Raw genomic sequence first — 24,431 nt, 5'->3', positions numbered from 1 at the left:
TAAAGCTGTGAGACCCCAGCCAATCCCAGGCTGCATTCTAATGTGGCCTATCTTTATCAAGGTGCCACTCCATTTCCACATACTGCTTATTTATGATTTCTGAGACCAGAGCCAGCAAGGGGAACATCTGTGTCCGAAGGGCTCACCCAAGACATCAAATATGGGACTATTACAGATAGAGAGGTGCAGGGCGAGAGTGAAGAGTTAATCTGCTGTTTTTGATGCTTTTCATGTGGTGGCAACTTTGGGGAAACATCAAGGATTGTGTTAAAGTGCGATAAGTGCTTTTTATTAATTAAATATCAAGAGACGGAAGTGTGAACCCGAACCCGTCGTCTGCGAGTGAGAGAACTCCTCGTGGGCCCATCAGAAATCTTTTCCTACCTGGATCTTATTGGATGTGTTACTGAGACCTGGAGGCTTTGTTACCGTTCTCCCCATGGATCCAAACATCCAGGGGTCTTTCCTCTTTAACAACAGCCTGAACCAATTCAACACGGACCTGAAGGCCCCGGTGTGCCAGTACTCGGTGCCAAACTCTTTCTACAAACTCAACCCAGGCCTGAACAGCCAGCTGCAGCCAGGGACCCCGCACGGCATCAGCGACATCTTGAGCCGCTCCATGCTGGGGATGGGCACCACGGGCACCACCACTCTGCTGCCTGGATACTCCACCATGGGGGGGTTTGGGCCCTCCGTCACCAGCACGTCTGTGTACTATAACCGAGACTACAACTCCAACCTGGGCGGCTTCTCCAAGCCAGGCACAGAGTGCCCCATGAAGGGTCGCAGTGTGAGCTGCTGGGCGGAGAGCGGCTGTGAGTGGAGAGGAGGGAGACAGCAGTGCACCAACAGTGAGTACACACTACAAACAACATCCTCATGTTACAAATAGTATGAGTCTGATTACTTCAAGGTCAGTGATGCCTACATGTAGAAATATACATTCCTTTTAAAGCCTCAAGGTCAAATGCAGGATTTGAACAATAGCTTTGATTTGTATTTTTTTTTAACTGAGTTAGTCCGACACATGTATAACACACAAGATAATAAAAAAATTGTATTATTTATACTTGATTTTTAAGACCTAGAAAACTTAAATGAACAAGGAAAGATGAGTTTCTCAAGTATACTGGAAAATAAAGCAATATTCCCCAAATTCCCCGTTAATATTGTTACTTATTAAATTGCATTTTATCTCTGCTTATAAAAGAACTTCTACAAAATTCTATCTATTTCATAATTGCCGTTTTTTTTTATTTATAAAAGGACAATAGGATTGAGAGGTTGAGAGTCTTTATAAGAAATAAATACTTGTGTCATCACCTCTTTTTAGTTCTTATGTTGATGTTAAAGCGCTGTAGTACTTTTGCTTGAATACTAACTCTCCTCTGCTGCTCTCAGGTAATGGTCCTCTTGGGGAGATGTCAGGCAGAAAGAAACACACCAGACCTACATTCAGCGGGCACCAGATATTTGCCCTGGAGAAAACATTCGAGCAGACGAAGTACCTTGCCGGTCCGGAGAGAGCCCGACTGGCTTATTCTCTGGGCATGACGGAGTCACAGGTCAAGGTAAAGATGACATCACGTCAACTTGAATTAAAGCTGAATTGATCCTTCCTCTGTCAACCTCATCATTCTTTTTTTATATTTTATGGTCTCATGTGCACTTTTAAAGCAACTGGTAGCCACTTTAGTTGTGAAAGGTGCAATAGAACCTACTTGTATAACCAACACATAAGAGTTAGACTATATAATATATATCTCAATCACAGCTTCAGTCCTAAACTCATGAATGTAAAGCTGATCTGACGGTGAAGAGATGTCACACTATTTCATTTCACTATTTAAAATATATCTACTTCAATACACAAGTAAGAGGACTAACAGTCAGGCCTTAGTTCCACAAGAACAGGATCCTGCAATTATGTTTGATTGCTCTTGTTGCATAACGTATTAAGGTTACAATTGAAAATGTAAAGTTCCTCATGTTGTGTTCAGGTGTGGTTTCAGAACCGACGCACCAAATGGAGGAAGAAGAGCGCCTCAGAGCCGAGCTCCACGCAGGCCAGCCTCGCGGGACAGAGCGGGGAGGCCTCGGAGAACGAGGTGGAGGACGAGGAGTACAACAGGCCTCTGGACCCGGACTCTGACGACGACAAGATCCGACTGCTTCTTCGCAAACACCGTAGGGCCTTCTCCGTCCTGCGGCTCGGGCCCCACCACGTCTGACAAACTGTAGCCTATTTCAATGAGCCTCCACAGCACACCTGCATGCTGTTCTGATTACTTCATTTTGAAAACGAAGTTGAATGAGTGAGCATTTACGCATGTTCAGTAGAGGTCGTCAGTGGTCATTCAACAAAAACAGGTTCAATAGAAAAACTTTTACTTTTACAAAATTAAGCTAATACGCGTTTACTTTTATAAGTTACTGTAAGAACGGATCCCTGGTCTGTTTAATGTTACACTGCTATGTGGAGAGATAGTTTCATGAACATCTTTTTGTAAAAATGATTAAATCACCCAAACAAAAGTGCATGGTGCTACTGGTGAAAGGATATTAATAAATTAAGATGATACATCTGAAGTCATTCATGTTCTCTTGTTTCACAGTAGAGTATATTCAAATGTTAATATTTACAGTCTATGAATATATTGCTGATTATTTTGTGCTAGGCACTTTAAATGATGTGAAAGCCACAGAAGTGTAATGCCACATAAAGCTATACCGGAAAAGCTTACCTTAGTTAATTGTCTTAACCCATGGACAAATACCTGCAAATGTAAAATGTTGCAGTGAAAAAATAAAATAAAATCAAGACTAGGTGGCAAAGATATCTCAATCACAGCTTCAGTCCTAAACTCATGAATGTAAAGCTGATCTGACGGTGAAGAGATGGCACACTATTTCATGTTACTCTTACAGGCATTACGTGACAGATTCTTTTCTAAATGTTTGTGGGCTTTTCATAACAATGGACTCAGTCCTACAAACACTGAGAGGCAGGATGTTTGAAATGAACTCTTTAGGCCTACTGTATTCATGCTTTTAAAATACGCTAACAATATGGAGGTGGATAATGTGAACGACTCCTGAATATTGTACAATAAACTAATGTGACTCAATTACTAAACGTGGTGGCAAACTGTTTTGTCTGTATCCATGTAACAGTTCATGGTGTAGGTGTAATAACTAATCCTTCTGCTGTATTTGTATTAAATTCATAGTTAAACCCCAGAGGTCAAAGGTCTAATCTAGAGTGATTTACTGGTGTGGTTAGGTTTAATTGAAGACAATGTCCCCCACTAGCCACCTCAACATAAAATCAATACACACAGAAGAGCTCATTCACCATTTAGACTGGGTGAGTTCAGATTTCAAATGGTTCAGACAGACACCAGGCTCTGTCAAGGGAGACACGGAGGAATGCTGCAGGGACAAGTCTGTTTATTTTACTCACGGCAAACATGATTCACTAGACTGTGTAAACAGTGTACTTGCATGTAGCCTAAGGTACGCATCATAAATTGTCAGTTCTGTCGTATACAGTTTGCTCACTATGTTTAAAGAGAACATTTCTCAAAATGACCGAGCATTGTACAATCTCGAGGATTTGTACATTTTCAGTAATGGATTTATGTTTTAGTGTCCCTCCAAATTGCTGGAATCTAAAAGCCTGTATTTATCTGAGTTAAACAACTGAATAAATAAAAAAAAAAATGAAATGCAGTAATAGTAGAAATGGTTCTCTTGATGTGTTGAGCCTTAAGGACTTTCAATCTGAGTTAAAAGTTTAGCATGGCCTCTGGTAAAGGTCAAATTTTTCATTTGCTGCAATAAAGCCCAGCTTAACATAAGAGATCAATTCTTTACCTCTGTGAAGAACACACAAAAACACACATACCCAACACACACACACACACACACACACACACACACACACACACACACACACACACACACACACACACACCTTGGATTAAGGTGTGTAGACCTGATGTCCATTTTGCATGACAGTTCTAGATTTTTTATCTGGCCTAAACAAAGCACATATTTTTTGCGTTATTTCGGTCAACATAAAGTGTGTGAGTGTAAATGTTAATGTGGTAATATTTAGTTCTGACACCAGTCAAGATCCACAACCCTTGATCATGAAAACAGCCGCATTTAGGAGAGTATAGGCGGTACTTTAACCAATCATGCAGGTTTATCAGCTTCTGTCAAGGTTTAAAGATGTGACCTACGCCGCAGCATCTCCCCAAACAGGTGTGACTCAAACGTGTCGGTGAAATGAGGTGACTGCTGCTGTTCCAAGAAGCTAAAGATGACCGTCTCCAAATCCTAGACATGAGCTGCATCAAAGACTGCATATACAGTGCTGATAAAGACAATAAAAAACCATGGCAACATATTTATGAGGCTAATATTTATTTACAAAAGTGAATGATCACAATGATGTAGTGTTTGACCAGAGTTAATATAAAGGTAATACTGGCCTTTTAATGAACAGTGAACCGCTTTAAGGTTAGAACACACAGCACAAAGTGCCCTTGAAACAGACACCATTGTTAATGTGACTTCATCTTGTCATGGTGGGTGGAGTTTTTGATTCCACTGAACAAAAATGACTTAAAGTCCAAATGTGAAAATCTGTGTACTGCATTCCCCCAAATAGTAAGACGGAAGAAGTTTCACAAAAGAGAAAACCTAAACACACATCAGCTGCCCCCCCCCCCCCCAACCCTAACCCACTGTTACCGTCCAGGATGGATGGATAGAAATAACCAACCACAAACATTTTAAATTCTTTCAAATAAAAAAATCTAACCCAAACATCACAAATTAAAAATATAATAATATATATTACTGCTACAGTATGAGGCTATTAATCAACATAATCAACAAAACAACATGAGACAAAAGAAACATAAACAGTGCAGTGTGGGTGTGCACACACGTGAGTATATGAAACAAATATTCATACTTATATCAAGAGATCAAGTGAGGCCACGTGAAACATGAACACTCCTTTACCATAGTTAGAAGTAAACATGTGCGGCCAACATCATTCTTTTGGTAATGATATAATATCGATGCCAACCATGAAAGGAACGGTGAGATGTCTGCACAGACACCATGTGTAACAGACAAACAGTACAGAGAACTGTTTCTGAGTGAGGACAGATACAATCAAAACATAGACAACTGCTGGGTTGAAACCTCTGGAATAAAGCACTTGGTATTAATGTTCAGCTGGTTCACTGAAAAACAACAACGACTACATTCTGTAACAAGGTGAAACACTGCTGCTGCGTTTGACAGATTCATTCAGTTCTTACCTCAGCGTGCAAAGACCAAACTGCTGTAATCACTTTGTTGTTGCATTCAAAAAATTTGTAAACTTTCTAGTGTCCTTTCAAAGTCATTTTGATATTAAAATCTTCTTTTTAGTTTATAAAAATCTATTATACTGAAATACATTGTGATTAAAATGTGTTGCACATTTTTGCTACATATTAAAAAACACTCCATACTTGATATGAATGATCATAATTTATAATTAAGTTTTGACATTACACTAATGTTTTTCATCATTTTTAGCTAAGAGTTCATTACACAACAGTTTTACAATACTGGATTCTGATTGGCTGATTGAACTGCTAATTATAAATGAGCCAAAATCACCCAGTTTAGTTGCTCCTTATTGATTGGAGAGTTTTAAAATGAATTTGGGCATTCAAGATTTTTTTTTTTTAATTAACAATGCCTTTTACACACAGAAATCACATTTTGTAATATCCATGCACACAACAATGAGTAGTTTAAAGTCGCAAGCTACAGTCTTAACATAAACACCATCCTTTTGTCCTGTTTAAACGTCCATGACTACAAAGAGGGATGTTTAGGACTTTCCTCTATCCATAAAAGCTTGGGGTGAATCTGTGAGCGGTGGTGGGCAGTGAGACCAGATGTGAGAAACCAGATATATGTGGACAGGGTTCCTACTCTGTCCCGACCTACAGCTGGCTGATGGATGGGTTGTGGTGGGTGATCATCCTTCTGATTACCCTCTGATACTGTGACAGAGCTCTGAGCATGGTGCGGTTATAGACCTGCAGCAGACACGTACACACACAGACGTAGATAGACATTTTATCAAACATGGCTGCAGAAGAGAAAGCGTCGGAATTACATAAAGGGCGGTGAAACAGTGTGATACTGCTTACATCACTGTCATCAGACATTTTTTACATAATGCCAAAGGTAATTGAAAAACATACAAAGCTACATTCAAAGCACACTGAACCACTTCCCTTCATAAATAAGGCTAAACACTCTTCTACAACCATACAAATGATATATAGTACCAGGATATTAGAACTGAGAGTCTTCAAGAACTGAGAACACTAGGTAAGCTGGTTGGACCATTTGAAGGCCCCATCATTAGGTGGCTCTCGTCATTTTGCAGCCCTCTAAAGAAGGGCCCTCATGAAAAAGCAGTTTATCCTTTAAATAAATACACTTGAAAGCCAGCAAAACAAAAAATGTGGCTGTAAAAATGCCAATATGCTGTTCTGTAAAATGCATTTCTATCTGTTCGACCATCCAGACAGTAATTAATAAAGAGCAGGCCTGAGGTGCACTTAGTGTGTAGCCACAGTGACAGTGGAGAGGATTCAAAAGACATAGATCAGTGAAAGGTGCTGATCGCCTCTGGTCCCACTACACTGGACACAAAGGAGTGCTTGTGTCCCGCAGGCACTTCATCTTAGTTCATATCCCGGCTCCAATGGGCCAGCCGGGGTTATGGCTCTCCAGGGAGCCATGTAAGATTACTGTGATCTCTCTAACACACAGAGTACCCCGTCTATGGAATCACCATAGAGACATATTAACACCTCTACATGCTATACAATATTGAAACACACTACCTGGCAACATGCTCTTACCATTAAGAAAGATCCCAGTCAATTGTTATTTGTCTTCAGGGAGAAGAACAAGAAAACAGGCTGTGAGAAAGAAAAAAAAACACAAGAACACACCAAAGTTATCCAACATGGCGGGTTTGTTTGCCTGCAAAATAAAGATGAAATCTGAACTGTTACCTTATGGTCTCCCATACAGATGTTAGGACCAACTGTGTTGTAAACGAGATCCTTATCATCATCGTCATTTCTCTGAAAAGAAGCATTATTTTTATCAGCTGGACAAGAAACAAAAGAAATGTGGCATTCAAGTGAAAATGACTCACTTTACTTTGGAACTTTTCAGATAAAAAAATCTCATTTTATGTTGCATACATCGTTTGTTATATGATGAAACTGGCATATGGCTGTAAAGACTTGACATTAAGCACTGACTGACCCTGTGGAGGAACTCTTGGGCAGCGTGTGACATGAGGATACGATCACACCAGGCAGGACAGCGAGTGTTCATGTACTGGGTGGGTTTAGTGTTTTCTTCACTGTACGGATAACTGAGGGAGACACAGATGGCAGTAAGGAAAACAATCAAAAGAGGAGGGAGTTTGTACATAGTATGTTAGAAACTAGTAGCTTAGGTACAATCCTGACCTTGGCGGAAATTGGATCTCTTCTTCTCGAACTACATCATAAAAGGCAGCAACTTCTTTATCATATTTCAAAAGCTGAGGGATAGAGAAAATGACTCATTAATAGGAATGACAGGAAGTTACACGATTTAAAGACAAGCAAGAGAAACTAGGGCAATAGTAATATTGCAGCTAATTGTCACATTTATCACTTATTTTTTCCTTCCAAACTATGTATTCACTTCAGTCAAACAACATAGCTCCATTATTAAAGGTTAGATCTGCAGACAGGATCTAAACCATCATTAGGAAAGATGTGTCAGAGTACAGATAAGCAGCCTGGGACATTACAGTGTTGGGCCTCAGCCATGTGTGCTGGACAAAGGACTCAGGCCTGTATCACAGTTCTCAAGTCTGACTAGAGTTCTTTTGGAGGGAACTAAACAAAGGAGTCTTAGCCCAGCACCCCCCCAACAGCAACTAACAAATAGGTGTGAAAAATGGGGGGGTGGGGGGGGGGTCTAAATTGTCTGTCCTCATTGGAGGAGGCCTGAGGTAAACCCACAGGCAGCTCCAGTCTTTAAAAGCAATCGCCAGGCATTGCTTCCTCCTCTTCAAGTGTGGTCTGCCGACACCAGAGGATACCCTCTCCATATGATGGACTCCAGCATTCGAGACAAACCCTTTCCTCCTCTTGGCTTACATAGGTTAAACTCCAGAGCTGAGGTTGCTCAGTATAGGTAGCTCTTCACATGCTGAATTCAAGCATCAGGAGGATTCAGCTGACTACTTCCACGGTATATTTTTAGGAGTTTTGGGCGGAATCAGATGCTATCAGGTTCAAGCAAAAAAAGAGTTTTTTCTCTTGATTTTTCATAAGACGTCATTGAACGCAACTGGACAGGAGCGCTGAAGGAAGCCCACTGATCCCTGAATCCACAAGGACACATAAAGAACTAGGCTCCTGTAGCCAGAAGACTGCTGCATTTGTTTTATTGTGATGAACCGCTGTGTTCGTCTATGTGTGTAATGCTACGCTAGTTTACCTTCAGTCAACGGCTTTCACAAACAGAAAGACCAGTGTACCCGCCATTGAATCAAAGTCCGGCCACTGGCTTTCTGGTGTTTAAGTAACAGTTACTGAACTCAGCTCAGAGAGCTCAAACTATTTCAAAAGGCAGCCACACGGCTTCCTTTGTTGTCCACCATTTTGTCACCATGTGACGAAGCCACATGGTGCATTGTCTCTCTCCACCATCGTTTTCTCTCTCTCTTATCCACACACACACACACAAGTGCCCCAAGAGTTGATTAAACATAGTTTAATTATATTGATATTTATATTATCCATAATTAAATATAATTATTAAAGAATATAACCAAAATTGACTTGATAAAACCCCAACAACAGGTATGTGTGTCAAACAGTGTATTCTTACGGCTCTGCCATTGTCCTCCCTGAAAACCGCCTGGTGCACGTACGCAAAGAGCTTCTCCTCAATGTGCAGCAGCACCTGCATGTGAATTGAGGACAGATAAAGTAGCAGCAGCAGCATAAAAGAAGATGTCAGCGACTTGCCCTTACTGAATCAGTTTTAATCACCTGATGGTCGTTGTCTTTTTCTTCACAGATGATCCTCGCCACTTCATTACTGCTGTCCTTCGTCACTGTCTGAATTTCTGCTGAAGTGGACAGATGCTGCACACAGAAACACAAACAGACAAGAGGCCGGGTCACCTTATACATATCAATTATAGAGATGTATGTATGTATATATATATATATATAGAGAGAGAGAGAGAGAGAGAGAGAGAGAGAGAATCTTCTGCTTGCTTGAAGAGAAATACAAGTTGTTTCCTACCTGTACAAGACTCAGTGCGTCCAGACGGAAGTTGAAATCTCCAAACAGGAAAAAAGGCAGAGCAGTGAAGCGGTTGTCTGATATCCTAGAAAATAAAATAATAATAAATAAAAAGCATTGTCAGGGATAACACAGATGTTATTTTTTGTTTTTGTTGACTAATTATAGAAATATAATTATCTTCGGGGTAGTCCTTTATTTTCCATAATATAAGACATACTTGAGAAGATAAAGGCTATTGGATAGCAAAAAGAATATCCACAGATGTACTGATATTAAAAAAGAATTCAGTCTAGACATGCTTTTTTTTTATTCCAATAGGATAACTTTTGTTCCAATATGGGGCCGTGTAAATTAAAAATCAATAAAAATACATATTGATTGATTGAATTTATTGTCTTTGGCTTTGTCAATTCGGTTCAGAGAACAGAGTTACGTAAAGTAAGGACCATTTAGTGTATCTCTGTTTGAACTGTAGGGAGAGTGTGTTTGCTGTTATTATGTACACTGAGCAGTAAAGATTTCCATGTTTGAATGCTCTTCAGAACCTGACCTGTTGATGACATATCTGAGAGCATTTTTGCGGTTGGCTGAATAAACAGAAGGACTGGAGTTGCAGGCAATGAGGTTGGAGGCATCATGGAAGAGGTGGACATTGACCAGGTCCAAACCTCTGTGAAGAACACGCAGGCGCGTGCGCACAGACACACACACAAACACACGCACACACACAAGCAAACACAGGAAACAGTGAGGAATGAAACAGTAAAATGCGTATCACTTATGAGCATCTTTCGTATTAATACGTTGATTCATGTTAATGCTGAGAGCAACAACAAGCACATTTGTCTTTTGTGTAATTTTTCTCCCTTTGGAATATAACAATTCATGATTCTCTGCTCCATTTGTGAAAAAAAAAATAGTGACAATTGTTCTCACAATAAGCAGCACCTCGTGATTTAAAATTACATTTTCACTACAATTCAGTGAATACACTTGGCTAAATAATAAAAAAAAACATGTGCACAGACATACCAAAATTGACATGTTAACATGGCATCCCCTGAATGCAAAATAGGATAAAATATTTTACTATTGCAGAGAGGAGTAAACAGTGCAGAAGAAGACATGTTTTCCCAACATGTGACGGTTCAAATATTTCTGAGCCCACAGGACATGACCTACTTTATTAAGTGAATATTTTAGCATGTAAATAATTTCAGAAAGGTATTGAAAGTATGTGCCAGTGTGTGTTGTGGTGTTTACTGATTATGTTATCATTTTGCTAATCGTCTTTGACCGACTTTGGCAGTGTTGTAGACAGCAAAAAAACTGCTTTGTGTGCAACATTGGCTTATTGTGACCTACTTAAGATACATGAACATCTTAGCCTCATTCCCTGACTTACCTATCTTGCAGATAGAAATCACTTTTGTTTTGGATTGTTGTTTCTGTTGACCTGCATTATGAACTCTTTCCTTTTTCCTCTCTTATTTTTTGGCCATTTTTGCCTTTATCTGACAGTACAGCTGAAGAGAAATGTTGGGAGGAGAGAATGGGAGATGACATGCAGTAAAGTGCCGAGGTCAGATTCAACCCCAAGGCCACGGCAACGAGGATCTTTACATGGGGTGCGCAACATAACCACAGGGCTACCGGGGCACCTTGAACACTCTTTTAACCTTTAATGTTACTCCAGAAGGGGGTAAAAACTGAATCCTCAGTTCCTGAGCATGCTTCACGTTGTTGATTCGATAAACACAGGAAACAAAACAAAACCGTTTTATAGGAATGTAAGGGGGTTAAGAAAGTAGGTCGCTTAAGTATTGTACGTGCACTATTTTTGAAACCATTTCTGAGAACAGTTCACACACAAAGTTTCAAAGCAGTTTGAGGCGACATACAGCATAAAATCACAAGAGTGAGAGTTGTGCTCAAAAAGATGTGAGTTATCAGTACAGATTTTACATTTACTGGATTTGACAATCAAAAAGCAAAAGTGAGTGGAACCCTGAGCTGTCTTTCATCAGGGTGACCATCGTACGTACTGGTTGTGTATGATCCAGCGGGTCCTCATGAAGCCCTTTCTGGACCACTTGAACTGCAACAGAGACAGATGAGAGTGAGTCACTAAACAGCAGTGAGCCGTGTCTTTGAAGGGCCAAACTGATCATTATTGATTCTTCCACATAATTTGTCTCATCTCCCTGTCAGAGAGGGCAGACAGCCCACTACAGCCCCAGTAGACTCATTTGTCCCAACATCTCCCTTTGGCCCTCACGTACCCCTCCCCACAAACCTGCACACACACACGCACACATACAAATGCAGTCATCCACAGATGCACACTCTTGCATACATACTCACATCAGGCCAGAAATTCTTTGGGAATTTTTCTTTCTCCACTGTGGTGACACTGTCCAGAGAGCCCACGTACTTATTTTGCCCTGATACCGCTTTGAAATCCTTAACTGTTAGAGGGGGGGAGGGGGGAGGGGGGGGGAGGGAGAGGGATGACATGTAAAAGAGTGAGAAAACATGCAAACAGCAATCAATAAACTGGTGTTAACCTCATCAGAGCGGCATACGAGATGAGAGAATCTATAAGCGAGCCATTAGATTGTGTTTGGTGTACAACAATCGGTTAGGGTGGCAGCTGCAGGATGTTTATGGTTCTTCCATAAGCTTTTCTGAGGAGCTTTTTCACGACTAACGTGACTGGACTATGCAGCAGCAAAATAACAGCTCCACTTTAAATTCAGGTGCTTTGCAAATACATGGTTGAAAATGTTGGCAATCAAGATGTCATTATATAGAGAAATGTCCTGACATGCCTGATATTAAAATACCGTGCCAATCATAATGCAACATTGACGTTTACCGGCCTGATGGTGTGAGCCATTTATGAGCCTTTACCAAAACAGTGCAGAATGAAGGGGAGGGTTACGTGTTGTGGACGTTTTTCCATGAAATTTAAAAAGCAATGTAGATCCATCCCAGCTGACAAACATGAAAATATCTGAAATCATCAGGAATGAGGAGTAAAAGTTTTACCATTAAAATCATACTGCTGGATGTTTTCCAGTGTCTTGTGGATGAAGTACATACTCCCCAAAGCCTGCAGAGAGAGAGAGAGAGAGAGAGAAAGCACATTAATTTAAAACAACTGATAAATGCAAAAGCATCTGAATATTCCCAAACCATTTCATTTTTACAACATTAAAAAACAGAATGGTTGCATAAAGTGCAGCTAAAATAAATCCATGCTATTATAACATTTTACTGCAGACTTTAGCTTTAGACAAAGGGCACAAGAAAATCCCCAAAACGTTTTTTTCATGGTTGGTGCAGTAAAAATGTGAACACAACTCTCCACAACACAAATCCCTGACTTGGTACATTCACATACTCGTAAGTTCATTTCTTCAGCACCCTTAAAACTACAATTGAATGTTTCTCAACAGCTTAATAACATCTGAATTCAATAAAGTGAAAACATAAAATAATTCAAATATATATCACAGAAATAAACTCAGATAGTGTATAGCATAAAGAGCTTCTGTGTGGAACTTTTTGGCACCCCATGTGAACAAAGTGACACCTATAACTTCTTACTGTGTGATTGTATCTGCTTTTACTTGCTAATGTTGTCTCTGATTATTCTTTCACTAACTTTATCCCCTGTTTTCTTTTGGTTTGTCTACCTGCTTCTACAGCTCGTGTGCCTGTTGGTTGTTTGTACTAGCTCTGTTTTTGTCTCTGAGTTAATGTTAATATTATCAAGTCTTTGCTGATTTTGTTCTGTACATGTGTAATTAATTAATATCTTTAACAAATAAACTCATCCTGCATCTTAACACTTGGTCAAACACCGACCCCACAACTGCTGTTTCTTAATAACTTAATGGAAATAATCAATCTCTGATTGATTCTAAGTCCAAATGATTCAAAGTCCAAATGTGAAAATCCCAAAGAGTAAGACAGAAGAAGTTTCACAAAAGAGAAAACATAAACATCAAAACACACCCTTCAGGATGGATGGATTAAAATAACCAACCACAAACATTTTTAATTGTTTAAATTAAAAAAATCTAACCCAAAATTCACACATTAAAAAAAGATATTACTGATACAGTATTAATCAACAAAACAACACGAGACAAAAAACGTGCTCTCTGTTACACGTGTGGGTGTGCACACACGTGAGTATATCAATCTACCAATCAATCTTTAGAGAACTGCTTCTGAGTGAGGACAGATACGATCAAAACGTAGACAACGGCTGAAACCTCTGGAATAAAGCACTCGGTATTAATGTTCAGCTGGTTCTCTGAAAAACAACAACGACTACATTCTTTGTAATTAAGAGACAAAAATATTAATTTCAATCTGTTTCATAACCAGATTCAAACTTCTCACGGGAGCTTAAAATGGATTTATTTTATTTTATTAATAAAATAAAATAGGATTTATCAGACCTATACAGTGAAGAATGGGCAACGTGCAACCTAAGAGTTGTGTTTTTAAAAGATGATGTGCCTGATATACTCCAGCAATCTTTTTCAAAAAGTGAAGTGCCAAACTGTACGCTTCTTTTAGATTAAACACAATAAAATGTTGGTCTTTATAATGTTTTTTAAATAGAACCATATAGCTCTCTGTGTGACCCCGTTCCATTTAGACTGGTTTTACTGCACTCACAAAATAAAAATAAAAAACATCGATACGGTAACAAAAACCACAGAAATCATCCAAACACAACGTCTGACTTGATGAATTGAATTGTTCATTTTGCCATCATGTGAGCTGAATGGTGAGCTTTGTATTGAATGATTCAGTATGACACACAGTATATTGTAACTCTCCTAAAGACTCATGAAACTTTAAAGAATAGAAACCATCAGACTGAACACACAACTGAGCACATCCACTCACGGACCCTCATGCTCCACTTCAGCACCCAATCATCCCTGACATGCTGCTGACAATTTTTAATGTACTAACTGCCTGCTCCACTGATCTGATTAATCACGGCCCGAGAGATCAATAGAGACAGAAAATTAAAACAATTTAAAAGGTATTAAGCAGTAGGCCTGCTGTCTGCCAACGCTGCCGCTGTGGCTGGGGTCCGAAGAAAAATCAACCAGCACTCAGAGGGCTCTGGGCGTGATGGACCGCTGTGCCCCCCCCCTCCAAACACACACACACACACACACACACACACACACACACACACACACACACACACACACACACACAGAAACATCCAGTCGGAGCATGAGAGATCTCTCCCTGAAGACATCATTTATCTTCAGTGCCAAAGAACTCCTCATTTCATAAAATTGAAGGGTCTCGGAGGTAGTGAGTGAAAATTAGCGAACAACTTGTCCAAACTTCAGACTTGGAGTTATTTGAACAAGCCTGATCGAGTTGTTAGCTTGATGCTAAAGCTAAAAGCTCACCTAAAGAATGTCAACAAGACACACATTAAAAAAAAAAAAAGTCTTATTTAACAGTTAGGGCAAAAATGATTATTCAAGGATTTAAAATATAGTGTAATTAGCTCGGGAAAACGGATCTAAACTCGGACATGTTTACGTAGAATCTGTAACAGTTTCATGTTTAAAGTGTCAGCAAAGCACAAACACACACTCAAACACACATTCTCCTCCACATACTCTGCCAAACACCTATCTTCATCAATCAGGTTTGTGCACAGTTTAATAAAAAAATATTGACTTACAAGTGATTTTTTATCAAAACACCATTTGTACTGGGAATGCATGCAAGTCTGCCCCCTCTGCTGCTGAAGCCCCTCTGAAAGGAGAACCCCCCAAACTCTCTCTTGGCCACATAACTGATGATCCACAGCCGAGGGGAAACAAATTGAAAATCAATGCAGGTGGCACAGACGAAATGAGAATGAGACATTGGGAGGGGTGGGAGTGGAGGAGGCTCTCAGGGCAAACAGTGGAGGGTGCAAACATCGGTGCGCAGGGGAAACTTGGTCCCAGCTGTCTTTTACTCCCCCCCCCTTCACACTTTATTTATCGTGCACAAATGGGCTGGGATCAATAGTTTTAATCTAGAGTTAAATGTATTGACTTTGGCCAGTCTCCCCAACACCTGGCAATTGACTTTCCTCGTTCTACTTCACACACCTTTGGTCTACGAATGCAGCCGTTGACCCCTACTGTCACACACACAGTGTGAGGGTTTCACATGGGAGGAGTAAGGGTTAATGGTTTAAGAAATCCTGACACACAGGTAGGGAAGTCTTACTGGTAACAGAGGGCTGAGTTCCCCACAAACTTATGCTGACAAACCTGTTAATCTGTTAAACTACACGTGTAAATTCCAAGCAAAGAAAAGAAGGGAAACATGTGCGTGTTGTTGTGTGACGGTGAAAAAAAAAAATCTAGAATGGGCACTTAAGAGCAGTTCACACCTGGAGATAGACTCCAGGTTCAGAGATAGATGGAGATAAGATATGGAGGCAGAGACTTGACTTGTCTTTAAGGACATGTCTTTAGCCATTCTGTGGAACTCCTTGAACATTGTTTCATGCTATTTGTAAGAGATACACGTGTTGTTTATCTCATTGAGGCGTCCCACCCAACAGGAAAAATCAAAAAAATTCACACAAAGATAAACACACACTCAAAACCAGTGTGTACTTGTCAAAAAACACAACAAACCAGATAATGACATGAACAACAAATGCACACCTATTACTAGAAATGTTTCGATGCCTATATTTGTAACAATGTAACAATCTGAGTTAGGATTAAAATAAGGATTAAAATAATATACTAACTGCTATGATTTGTAACAGCTGTATACCTTGGGATTCCAACACCATCAATGATGTCTGTCCTGACTGAATGAATCTTAACTCTAAAAACAGGCTGAGCACCTAGAAACAGGCTTAGCTGACAAGCAGAGGCTCCAGTTCTCCTATTCTAGTGCCTTGTCACTGATTTTGGGAGACATTTTTTGTTTTATCACATTGATATTGAAATTCTTGCTTTCCATTATTTATTTATGGGTGTGTACAACTTAAATTGTCATGATTAAAGGAAGAATGTTAAACACATAAATACAGTAGAAATCAAGGATATCCTGTATAACTGTCTCTCTGAGTCATGACTGTGTACAGTCAGTGAGAAGCTTGAGTCTGGCCAGCTGTATTGTTGTCGGAGCCGTGTTTACATCATCTTTACATGGACGAGGCGGCCTTGCGTATAAAGCTGTATAAGTCAAGGACTAGAGAAAAGAAGAATAACATACTCACTGCTTATTCTGTAAGTGTGATTAGATCACGTCATGTCAATTTAAGTGCTACATGAAGCTATGAGTTAACCACACGTGCTAACATTAGCCTGCTCAGTGCTAGCACAAACATGCAGGCCACAGTCAATTGCTGCTCGAGACAAAGGACAATTTTGTCCGCCGTTTGCCCTTAATGGTGCTTAGTTATTGTGCATTCTAGTTGATAACTCCTTCGTGCGAACAGGAGTTGAGAGGGGTTGGAGGTGTGTCGCTGGAGGAGAGCGGAGGCTTCAGAATAGCTGAATTTTCGCCAAACAGCAGTTTGTTTTGGTTTAATGCTGTTGCTCAAGGGCGACATCTACTGGATCATAAAGTCGCACATTCTTCCTTTAACTTGCTGTCATGTCGTGTATCAGGAAGCTCTACTCTTCCCATATATATTTCAGAACAAAACCTCCAGATTTATAAAATATGCAAGTATGAACAAACCTAAGAGTATAAGGCAAATGCATATGTGCATACAAATAATACCAAAAGTAAAAAGGACTTCACAACATTCTTATGACCTTAAAACACTTCCAAATGGCCTATGTTTTCTAATACAACACAGGCTGATATTGTAGGCCTTGTCAATAGATGTGACGTCTTCTGATGCCTTTCCCAGAGACTTGAACATCAACCAGCTCTGCATTAAAATCAACATCAACCTCACGCTTCAAACCACCTTTGAACACTAACATGGAGGAGGGCCCCATCTAGTGGAAGCTTACGTGAACTACACTGACTGAGTCGTCCGTCTTTCTTACCGTGAAGCTGTTTTCTGCTTGAAACTGGTTGTCCACATAGATGCTGACCCTGTCATAGTCCTTCATTTCCTTACTGGACTCAATGCTCCTGCAAACAACAGAGAAGCACAGATCTATTGTCATGCAGCAGAATAAAAAGCTGAGCCCTTTGACGCAGAGTTAAAGACAATACTCCATAAATTGATTAGACACTGCAGGAAATGAATTGGCTGAGTTTATAGTGGATTTAATTGAATTGAATGCATTCCTTTCTAAGTTATTTTGACTGTTTTCTGGACAAATTGTTTACTGCTTATAGATAATTAAAGAACAAAAATGATTCATTAATAGTAAAACAAGTAAATGAAATGAATACATAAATGTAGTTGCAGACCATGGCCTACAATACACATGTATGATTATTCGCCCAGAACTCCTACCAAAAGAAGTCTTCAGCATGACCCATGTTGGCCATGTAGTCCTTCCCTCCCACCTCCTGGAAGTGCAGCGCGATGAACTGTGGTTTGTAGCTGTGGATAGTCTGTGACAAAGCAGCACAAACATGTCTCAGTCAACTGATTTTACATTACAGATCAATGATGAGTAAAGAGGGTGAACACTGTCCCAACAACAGGACAAAGGCAACTATACGTTGGGCATAATGTGGAGTTTTTTTTCTCTGTTAATACATTTCTGTGTTTGCCTGCAATGACCATATTATTCATCATCACAGGATCCCTTTTTTACCCGAGGGAGAGGGCGCTGATGCTTCTATCTATGGGATGTCTACTAAATTATGTTGTCAACAAAAGTGGGCAGGACTAACGAACAAAGGTTTAATTTGTCTGAAATGCACAAGACAGACTAGTCATGAAATCATAAGAGAAAGATATGTTTCACCGTCAGTATTGAGTGTGAATATCAAACCTTTGAAACTGTAAGTAAGGATTGATGTGAGACAGCAGCTTACCTTGTACAGTTCTTGTAACCATTCATTTTGAATTTCACCCACCTGTAACAAGAAAAAGAGACTAATCATCAAAGTGTGTGGAAGAAATAGTTTAAAATCAAATAGCAACACTAAAATAATTCATTTCTCTGCCACATGGGGGCAGTGTAACATGCTGTAAACACACCACTAACATCAAGCAAACAACAATGTTATGGCTAACAGGTGAGAAAACAGTTTATTTTTAAATACCCAGCAGGTATAGAGAAACTTGAGCACTCATTTAGTTAAAAGCCAGGATAGGCCATTTATGTTAGAAGAATAGTTTGTGTTGTATGTGTTGAAATGTGTTAAACATCCTAACAAACATCAATAACACTGATGCTCTGGTGAAAAAGAGCATACACTTTGACTGTTGAAGTCCCATCCCAGTCATTACATTCTGACAAAGTTTTATTATTTATAATTAGTTAATTCAAACTGAATTCATTGATTTGATGGCTTGCTTTCCTGTCTATACCAGAATTATTTTCCCTCCTCGAAATAAAGCACAATCCCATAATGGTGAGTTTTCAAACACATCACACATACTCATTCTAATCTCACAAAGCACCTAACCAAACGTAACACTTCTACTAAACTAGTTGTAATAGATCCCAGCGCTCCAAAACATCTGTGACCCCGGTGCAGCTCACATTATATCGGCAGACCAAAGAAGATCTAATCCAACCAAACAGCCAGGGCATGATTTTAAATCACCAGCTCCACAATCTGTGAGCCAGGAAGAACTAAACAGACTGTATGCAACTTATGTTGTTGAAAGAAATGCTGCTCATATCCACTGTAATGTTTGTTGCCTTCAAAAAACATACTTAACACAATACCTATACATGTTGATGATGGCTACAAAGTTCTATGAAATTTGAGTTGTTTCCTCTCACTCTGCCACAGCAACACTAAATCATGTGTGCATTGATGGGTTTTAAAGCAACGCTAACGTAACTTCACTAAGTAACTAATTACTCTAATCATTCAGGAACTCAGTTAGTAAATCTGTTAGAATATATAGTTTAATTAATTGAACATTTTACCTCAATTACGATAAATGAACGATTATTTTGTTTTCTTGTTTTTTGACTTCATAGTTCACTGACAAGGTCTCTACTGTAAATATGCTCAACTATTAAAGCTGGGATATTTCTTCTAATGAAAGAGTGCATATCTGATGAACTATTTTGTGCTTATTTATTGTATATTTCAAACTGAAATCAAAGCATCGCTTGAAATGAAAACGACACATTTTGGTTTGAAAGTAGAGATGAACTTCTCTAAAACAGTAGAAAATAAATAACTTGCCTTTCTTGCAAAGAGTTTTTCCGCAGTGTTTACATTTGATTTCTTTTGTTCGGTGTCGTCTTCCCTAAAGACAAAATGTGTCCAAACGACGGACATTGCTACCATGTCACGGATTGGACGTGTCGTCACGTGACTCTGCCCTGAAAATAATCGAAATAATCGATTCATTTTCGATTAATTGCCCAGCCCTACAAGATAATGATGAAATTGAGCACTTTTAGTGGTGGGATGAAAAGAGAAGTCTTAAATAAGTGCAGTCCATTTACCCCTTATCAGCTCACAATAATAATAGTTTATTTGGCAGCCAATGAGTAAGACATGCACATACATTGTACAGTTTTAATCAGTTTCGCCAACCCTCTGCTCCTCTGAAGCACCACCCTCTAGTTCTAAATGGTCATTTCTGGCTACATCCACAGTCTGACATTGGCACACATTTGATCACATTAGTTAGTTCTTGTCCCCACTCAAGTTTTTATTCCTGAACACATTTCTTTACCTCTCCAAATTTCCGCTTGTGCGACTAACTTGTATAGCTGAAAACACTGGTTGTTTTGAGGAACTTTTATTTTGTGTTGATTTCGATGGCCTTGTAGACAAATAGGTAGATTTCATTTCTTCTAATTATGTACATTCATGATAAGAATTTTCAGACAGAATATCTTAACTGTCTAACAAATGACAAGTAGGAAACGTTTCAAGAACAAATGTAAACAAAGGCTCTTCGTTCCGGGTGCTGGAAAAAGCTTTGTCATAAACCAACCTGGGGACAACAGTGACAGGTATTAAAAAACTATAAAGTACACTCACTATATTTTTCTTTTAGATCATAAAGAAGCATTGGTATGTAATTATGTCTGTTTTTTTTTTTTACCAGATAAAACTTTTTACATTAAATTCACCGAGGATCCAACAGCAGCCAACACTTTGACACTAGCTAAGTTTCAGAGAAATTATATTTTAACAACAGACACAATATTTATCTGAGAGTTTACATATGAGTCCCATGTTTCACATCTCACCTACCTAATTCACGCGTGTTTGATCAAATATATTCATATCAAATAAAGTTCGGCAAAAAGTCTCCCTACAACCTTTTGACTTCTGTCTTGAAATTGACATCGCCAGCGAGCTGACAGGCAGGTCAAATGGAAGTCATAAATCTCAGACAGGAAATTCTCTGAGCTAATATTAACTCTAAGCAGGTTAAAACAAACAATGAGGGGTCTGGAAATATTATCCTGTGCTTTCCACTGCGTGTGTGTGTTCCAGGATGTCGTCTCTCATTCAAGTATAGCTGCACCTTTTATGATCTGTTCATGATCCACACAATGATGAGTTCAATATTGCATGGACACCTGACAGGTGAGAACACTATGTGTAAGGCAGGTAGATATACCTTACACACAACAATCCAACAAGGCTATGGCTCATTTAGTCAGACGTTTCTTTTCTAAAGTCAAAGTTTAGACGACATATTTAAGATGAGGATGACAGGATTTGTCAGGAAAAATATGATAAACAGTGAGACATCAATGTTTCCTTCATTAAAGCTGTGTCTCTGATTCTTACACATCTGCGTCAGAGTTTGTTTAGCAGAATGGTTACAAAGTGAAACACAAGCTGCTAATAGGTGGGTTAATAGTAGCTGAGAAATGGCTTTGCATAGTGTATTTGCATGGCCGTGTGAAGGGGATGGCTGCGGCCACTGTGACCTACTGTACTGTAGAGGACTCGTCACGCATCACTCTGAATCCACCACTTATCCATTTCATAATAACTCTAGTTCTTTGTAATATAGCATTAAGTAAGGTCTTTTACCTGCTTTTTGTAACATAACACTTGTTATGAGTTGACGCTATACAAATAAAAATGTATTGATTGATTGATGTTTTAGAGGAACGTCTCATGCACAATTGTTCTCAAAATGTAAATCTAGTTGTTCAATGTCGTGAAAACCTCGATTTAAAACAGTGTATCCTCCTCCACTTTGTTGCATCCTAACAAAGTGCCAAGCAACAAGACCAGACACGTTGAACAGAAGAGGTCCTAAGAAGGCTTCAACAAAAGCTCTCCAAAGAAACTGGTAACTGGTAAGAATCCAGGACAGTGATTAAGTTGATGCTTTATTGTTTTTAGATGTCTCACAATGCTGAGGGAAATTGGCTTGCAGTGCGTCTATCTGAATAGTTTCTCCCAGCAATTACACCTCCTACAAAGTATCTTTAGTCTGACACATTCTGGAAGGATAAAGATCAAATTTGAGGTTTGTTGAAATGTATTGAATGCAGTCTATTCAGAGCCACTTACTACAAATATGTAATTCGTACAGTCAAGGTTTCTGATATTGTGTCATATAAAGAGTAATACTTTGAATTCACTGGATCACTGGCTAACTGCTCTGTCAAAACACTTGGCTGCTCCAGCACTTTAACGGAGTAGGATTTAACCTGTGAAGTGCTTAAGGTCTTGCACTTCTGACGGCTGGTTGAACATTTAGGAGTATTTGTTTAGAGCAATGGGGAGCCTAAGTTAGGAGAAAAGTTCATGTCCCGTGGGGGAAGATTTTCATCTGTTTACATAACTTCCACAATGGGATCTAACATGTTTTCATTGGAGACAGATTTGGCAACCGGAAACATGGTCCTGTGCCAAATTTCCATGACTTTAAGAGCTCTCCTCTCTGCAATGTTGGAAAGTTTTGTTAACCCCGTACATACAAAAACTAAGAACCCTGAATTTTATTCTATGTTTTAAGAATAGTTGAATCCCTCTAATCCCCTAATGTTGATTTTTTTTAAAAGGCTTCAATGTCTGAGACATCATTAGCTTATATAACATAATATAACTCAGACTATTGAATAATACAGGGCCATCTTGTTCTGTGTAACATTATTAACAGTGATTTTTTTTATCAGGGATTGATTGCACATAGCACAATCGCAACTTGTGGAAGGGGAAGATGATTTTGGGGGGAGGGGCACACATTCATTCTGGAAGCAAATGCAGGCAGGACTTACACTTCTTAACTGAGTCTAAACCAATATATGAAAAATGTACACGAGAGGTCAAGGATTATCAGCACACCCAGACTGTCAACCCTGTGGTTAACATCGGTGTTAGTCTGAAATGCTGAATTAGATTCGGGGTGGGTTGATTAACCCAATGTATCCTCACTATAAACTCTAACTGTTACAGTGATAATGATACTCACCAAGATATGCAGGAGCTAAACCAACAAAGCAGAGGTAGTGCAAAATGCAGGCTTATCTGTGTCACAGAATGAGTTGATAATAATACTGTAAACTCATAAATAAATGAACGATAACATTTGTTTGAAAGAGTATTTTTACATGGATGAAACTGTTATTATGCTATAGGCTCCTAGCTGCCACCTATCTTTGTATTGTCTTAGCTGCTTATCTCCCCCCACAGTTTTAATAGGCTGTAAGTTATCAACATACATGTCTACATTTCAGATCACTAGAAGACATAAACTTACATTTTCCCAGGGTCAGTCATTGTTTGGGTGCAATTAAAATAAAAAAACAATTTAAAGGCAGAACACCTCAGCGTCACTGCATCGCAGACTACAGGTCACAGCTTGTACAGTGAGGAGTTTATATCTCACCTGTTCACCTGACTGAAAGCAGGTCACGTGTTAAACAGGTAGTCATATTTTAAGACGTTTTTTTTTTTTTTAATTATTTTAAACCAACAACAGCAAACGGGCACTATAGACTATCGCTGTTTAAATAAAGACACTGAATTAATGCTATAATAGTATTGCATGCTTATTAAGTGTTGCATACTGTAGTAATAGGCTAAAGGTCACTGAACACACCGTGTGTTGTAACAAATGTGTGAGGATGTGCCCGGCAGCTGAAGCAATGTGAGGTCCAAACTTACCTCTCTTACACTTAACAGACTCATCATTTATCTATCAGCCTAACAGCATTACGCATAATCCTCTGGCAGCATGACAGTGTGGAGTTGTTTCAATGTAACTCCTACCAGCTTACTTACATTGTCAAAGAGAGAGCCGACATTTGCGGTGACGAGCAGCACGTCGGTGTACGTTTCCATGTTAAACGATCCTCCTCAAACAGCGAAGAAAGAAACTCCGTGGCGTCGCCAAATACAAATACAACAACAGTTCCTCTCCGGGAGCTTATAAAGGCTTAATTTGTGGGGCACAAACACGACTACCACTGCTTAAAATACACCAGCATCCCCCTGATGACTCCGTGTCGCTTCTGGTCCAACTTGTTCGAGGAGGGCGGGATGTGGTGTTTTGTCGTCTTCATGTACCGGAGCGGTGTTCACTTTCATCGCCTCACCGAGGAGCAGTAGCCTAAGTTTGTTTAATAGCCGACATGGGTGGATTTCCGCCTCCACTGCGTTAATTGGACTAGGAGCTTCTTAGAGGACTTAAACCCGGCTGGACGGTGCATCTGCTGCTGCCTTGACAAACGCTCAGGACCGAGCACAGTCTGAATGTTGGGCATTGAACTCCGCCTCCTCCACTCACTCTTCTTTTACACTCTTCCTTAAAGCTGACTTGATCATCGCTGAACTGTCACCTCAAAGTGAAACCTCCTCTAAAATAATCCCATAATAGGCTATGTTGAGTGCACTTAAAATATCTA

General features: G+C 39.5%; 2 protein-coding genes across 2 annotated transcripts; one reads left to right on the top strand and one right to left on the bottom strand.

Moving 5' to 3' along the window:
* Positions 1–2,592, top strand: nkx6.3 (NK6 homeobox 3). The gene is made up of 3 exons (XM_020658046.3): positions 1–854; positions 1,405–1,574; positions 2,004–2,592. Exons 1-3 carry the CDS (start codon positions 440–442, stop codon positions 2,232–2,234), a joined length of 816 nt encoding a protein of 271 aa, XP_020513702.1. The 5' UTR covers positions 1–439; the 3' UTR covers positions 2,235–2,592.
* A 1,825-nt stretch (positions 2,593–4,417) lies between these two features.
* inpp5l (inositol polyphosphate-5-phosphatase L) lies at positions 4,418–24,350 on the bottom strand. Its single transcript, XM_065964834.1, has 16 exons — positions 23,809–24,350; positions 18,448–18,489; positions 17,918–18,018; positions 17,499–17,586; positions 12,475–12,538; positions 11,788–11,891; positions 11,469–11,521; positions 9,974–10,093; positions 9,421–9,505; positions 9,162–9,257; positions 8,998–9,072; positions 7,581–7,654; positions 7,372–7,483; positions 7,113–7,184; positions 6,957–7,016; positions 4,418–6,119 (listed from the first exon to the last, which is right to left on the bottom strand). Exons 1-15 carry the CDS (start codon positions 23,866–23,868, stop codon positions 6,975–6,977), a joined length of 1,188 nt encoding a protein of 395 aa, XP_065820906.1. The 5' UTR covers positions 23,869–24,350; the 3' UTR covers positions 4,418–6,119; positions 6,957–6,974.
* Positions 24,351–24,431: the final 81 nt, after the last annotated feature.

The sequence above is a fragment of the Labrus bergylta genome, chromosome 2 (genome assembly GCF_963930695.1).
Source record: "Labrus bergylta chromosome 2, fLabBer1.1, whole genome shotgun sequence".
Lineage (NCBI taxonomy): Eukaryota > Metazoa > Chordata > Actinopteri > Labriformes > Labridae > Labrus > Labrus bergylta.
This window is presented reverse-complemented; position numbering and strand designations above follow the sequence as displayed.

Coding starts and splice junctions, on each gene's coding strand:
- inpp5l (XM_065964834.1), bottom strand. CDS start 23,868: ATGGAAACGTACACCGACGTGCTGCTCGTCACCGCAAATGTCGGCTCT. Junction 10,094..11,468: donor CGCTGGATCATACACAACCA/GTACGTACGATG, acceptor TGTTCTTCACAG/AGGTTTGGACCTGGTCAATG. Junction 7,484..7,580: donor GAGATCCAATTTCCGCCAAG/GTCAGGATTGTA, acceptor TGTCTCCCTCAG/TTATCCGTACAGTGAAGAAA.
- nkx6.3 (XM_020658046.3), top strand. CDS start 440: ATGGATCCAAACATCCAGGGGTCTTTCCTCTTTAACAACAGCCTGAAC. Junction 855..1,404: donor GAGACAGCAGTGCACCAACA/GTGAGTACACAC, acceptor TGCTGCTCTCAG/GTAATGGTCCTCTTGGGGAG. Junction 1,575..2,003: donor TGACGGAGTCACAGGTCAAG/GTAAAGATGACA, acceptor TGTTGTGTTCAG/GTGTGGTTTCAGAACCGACG.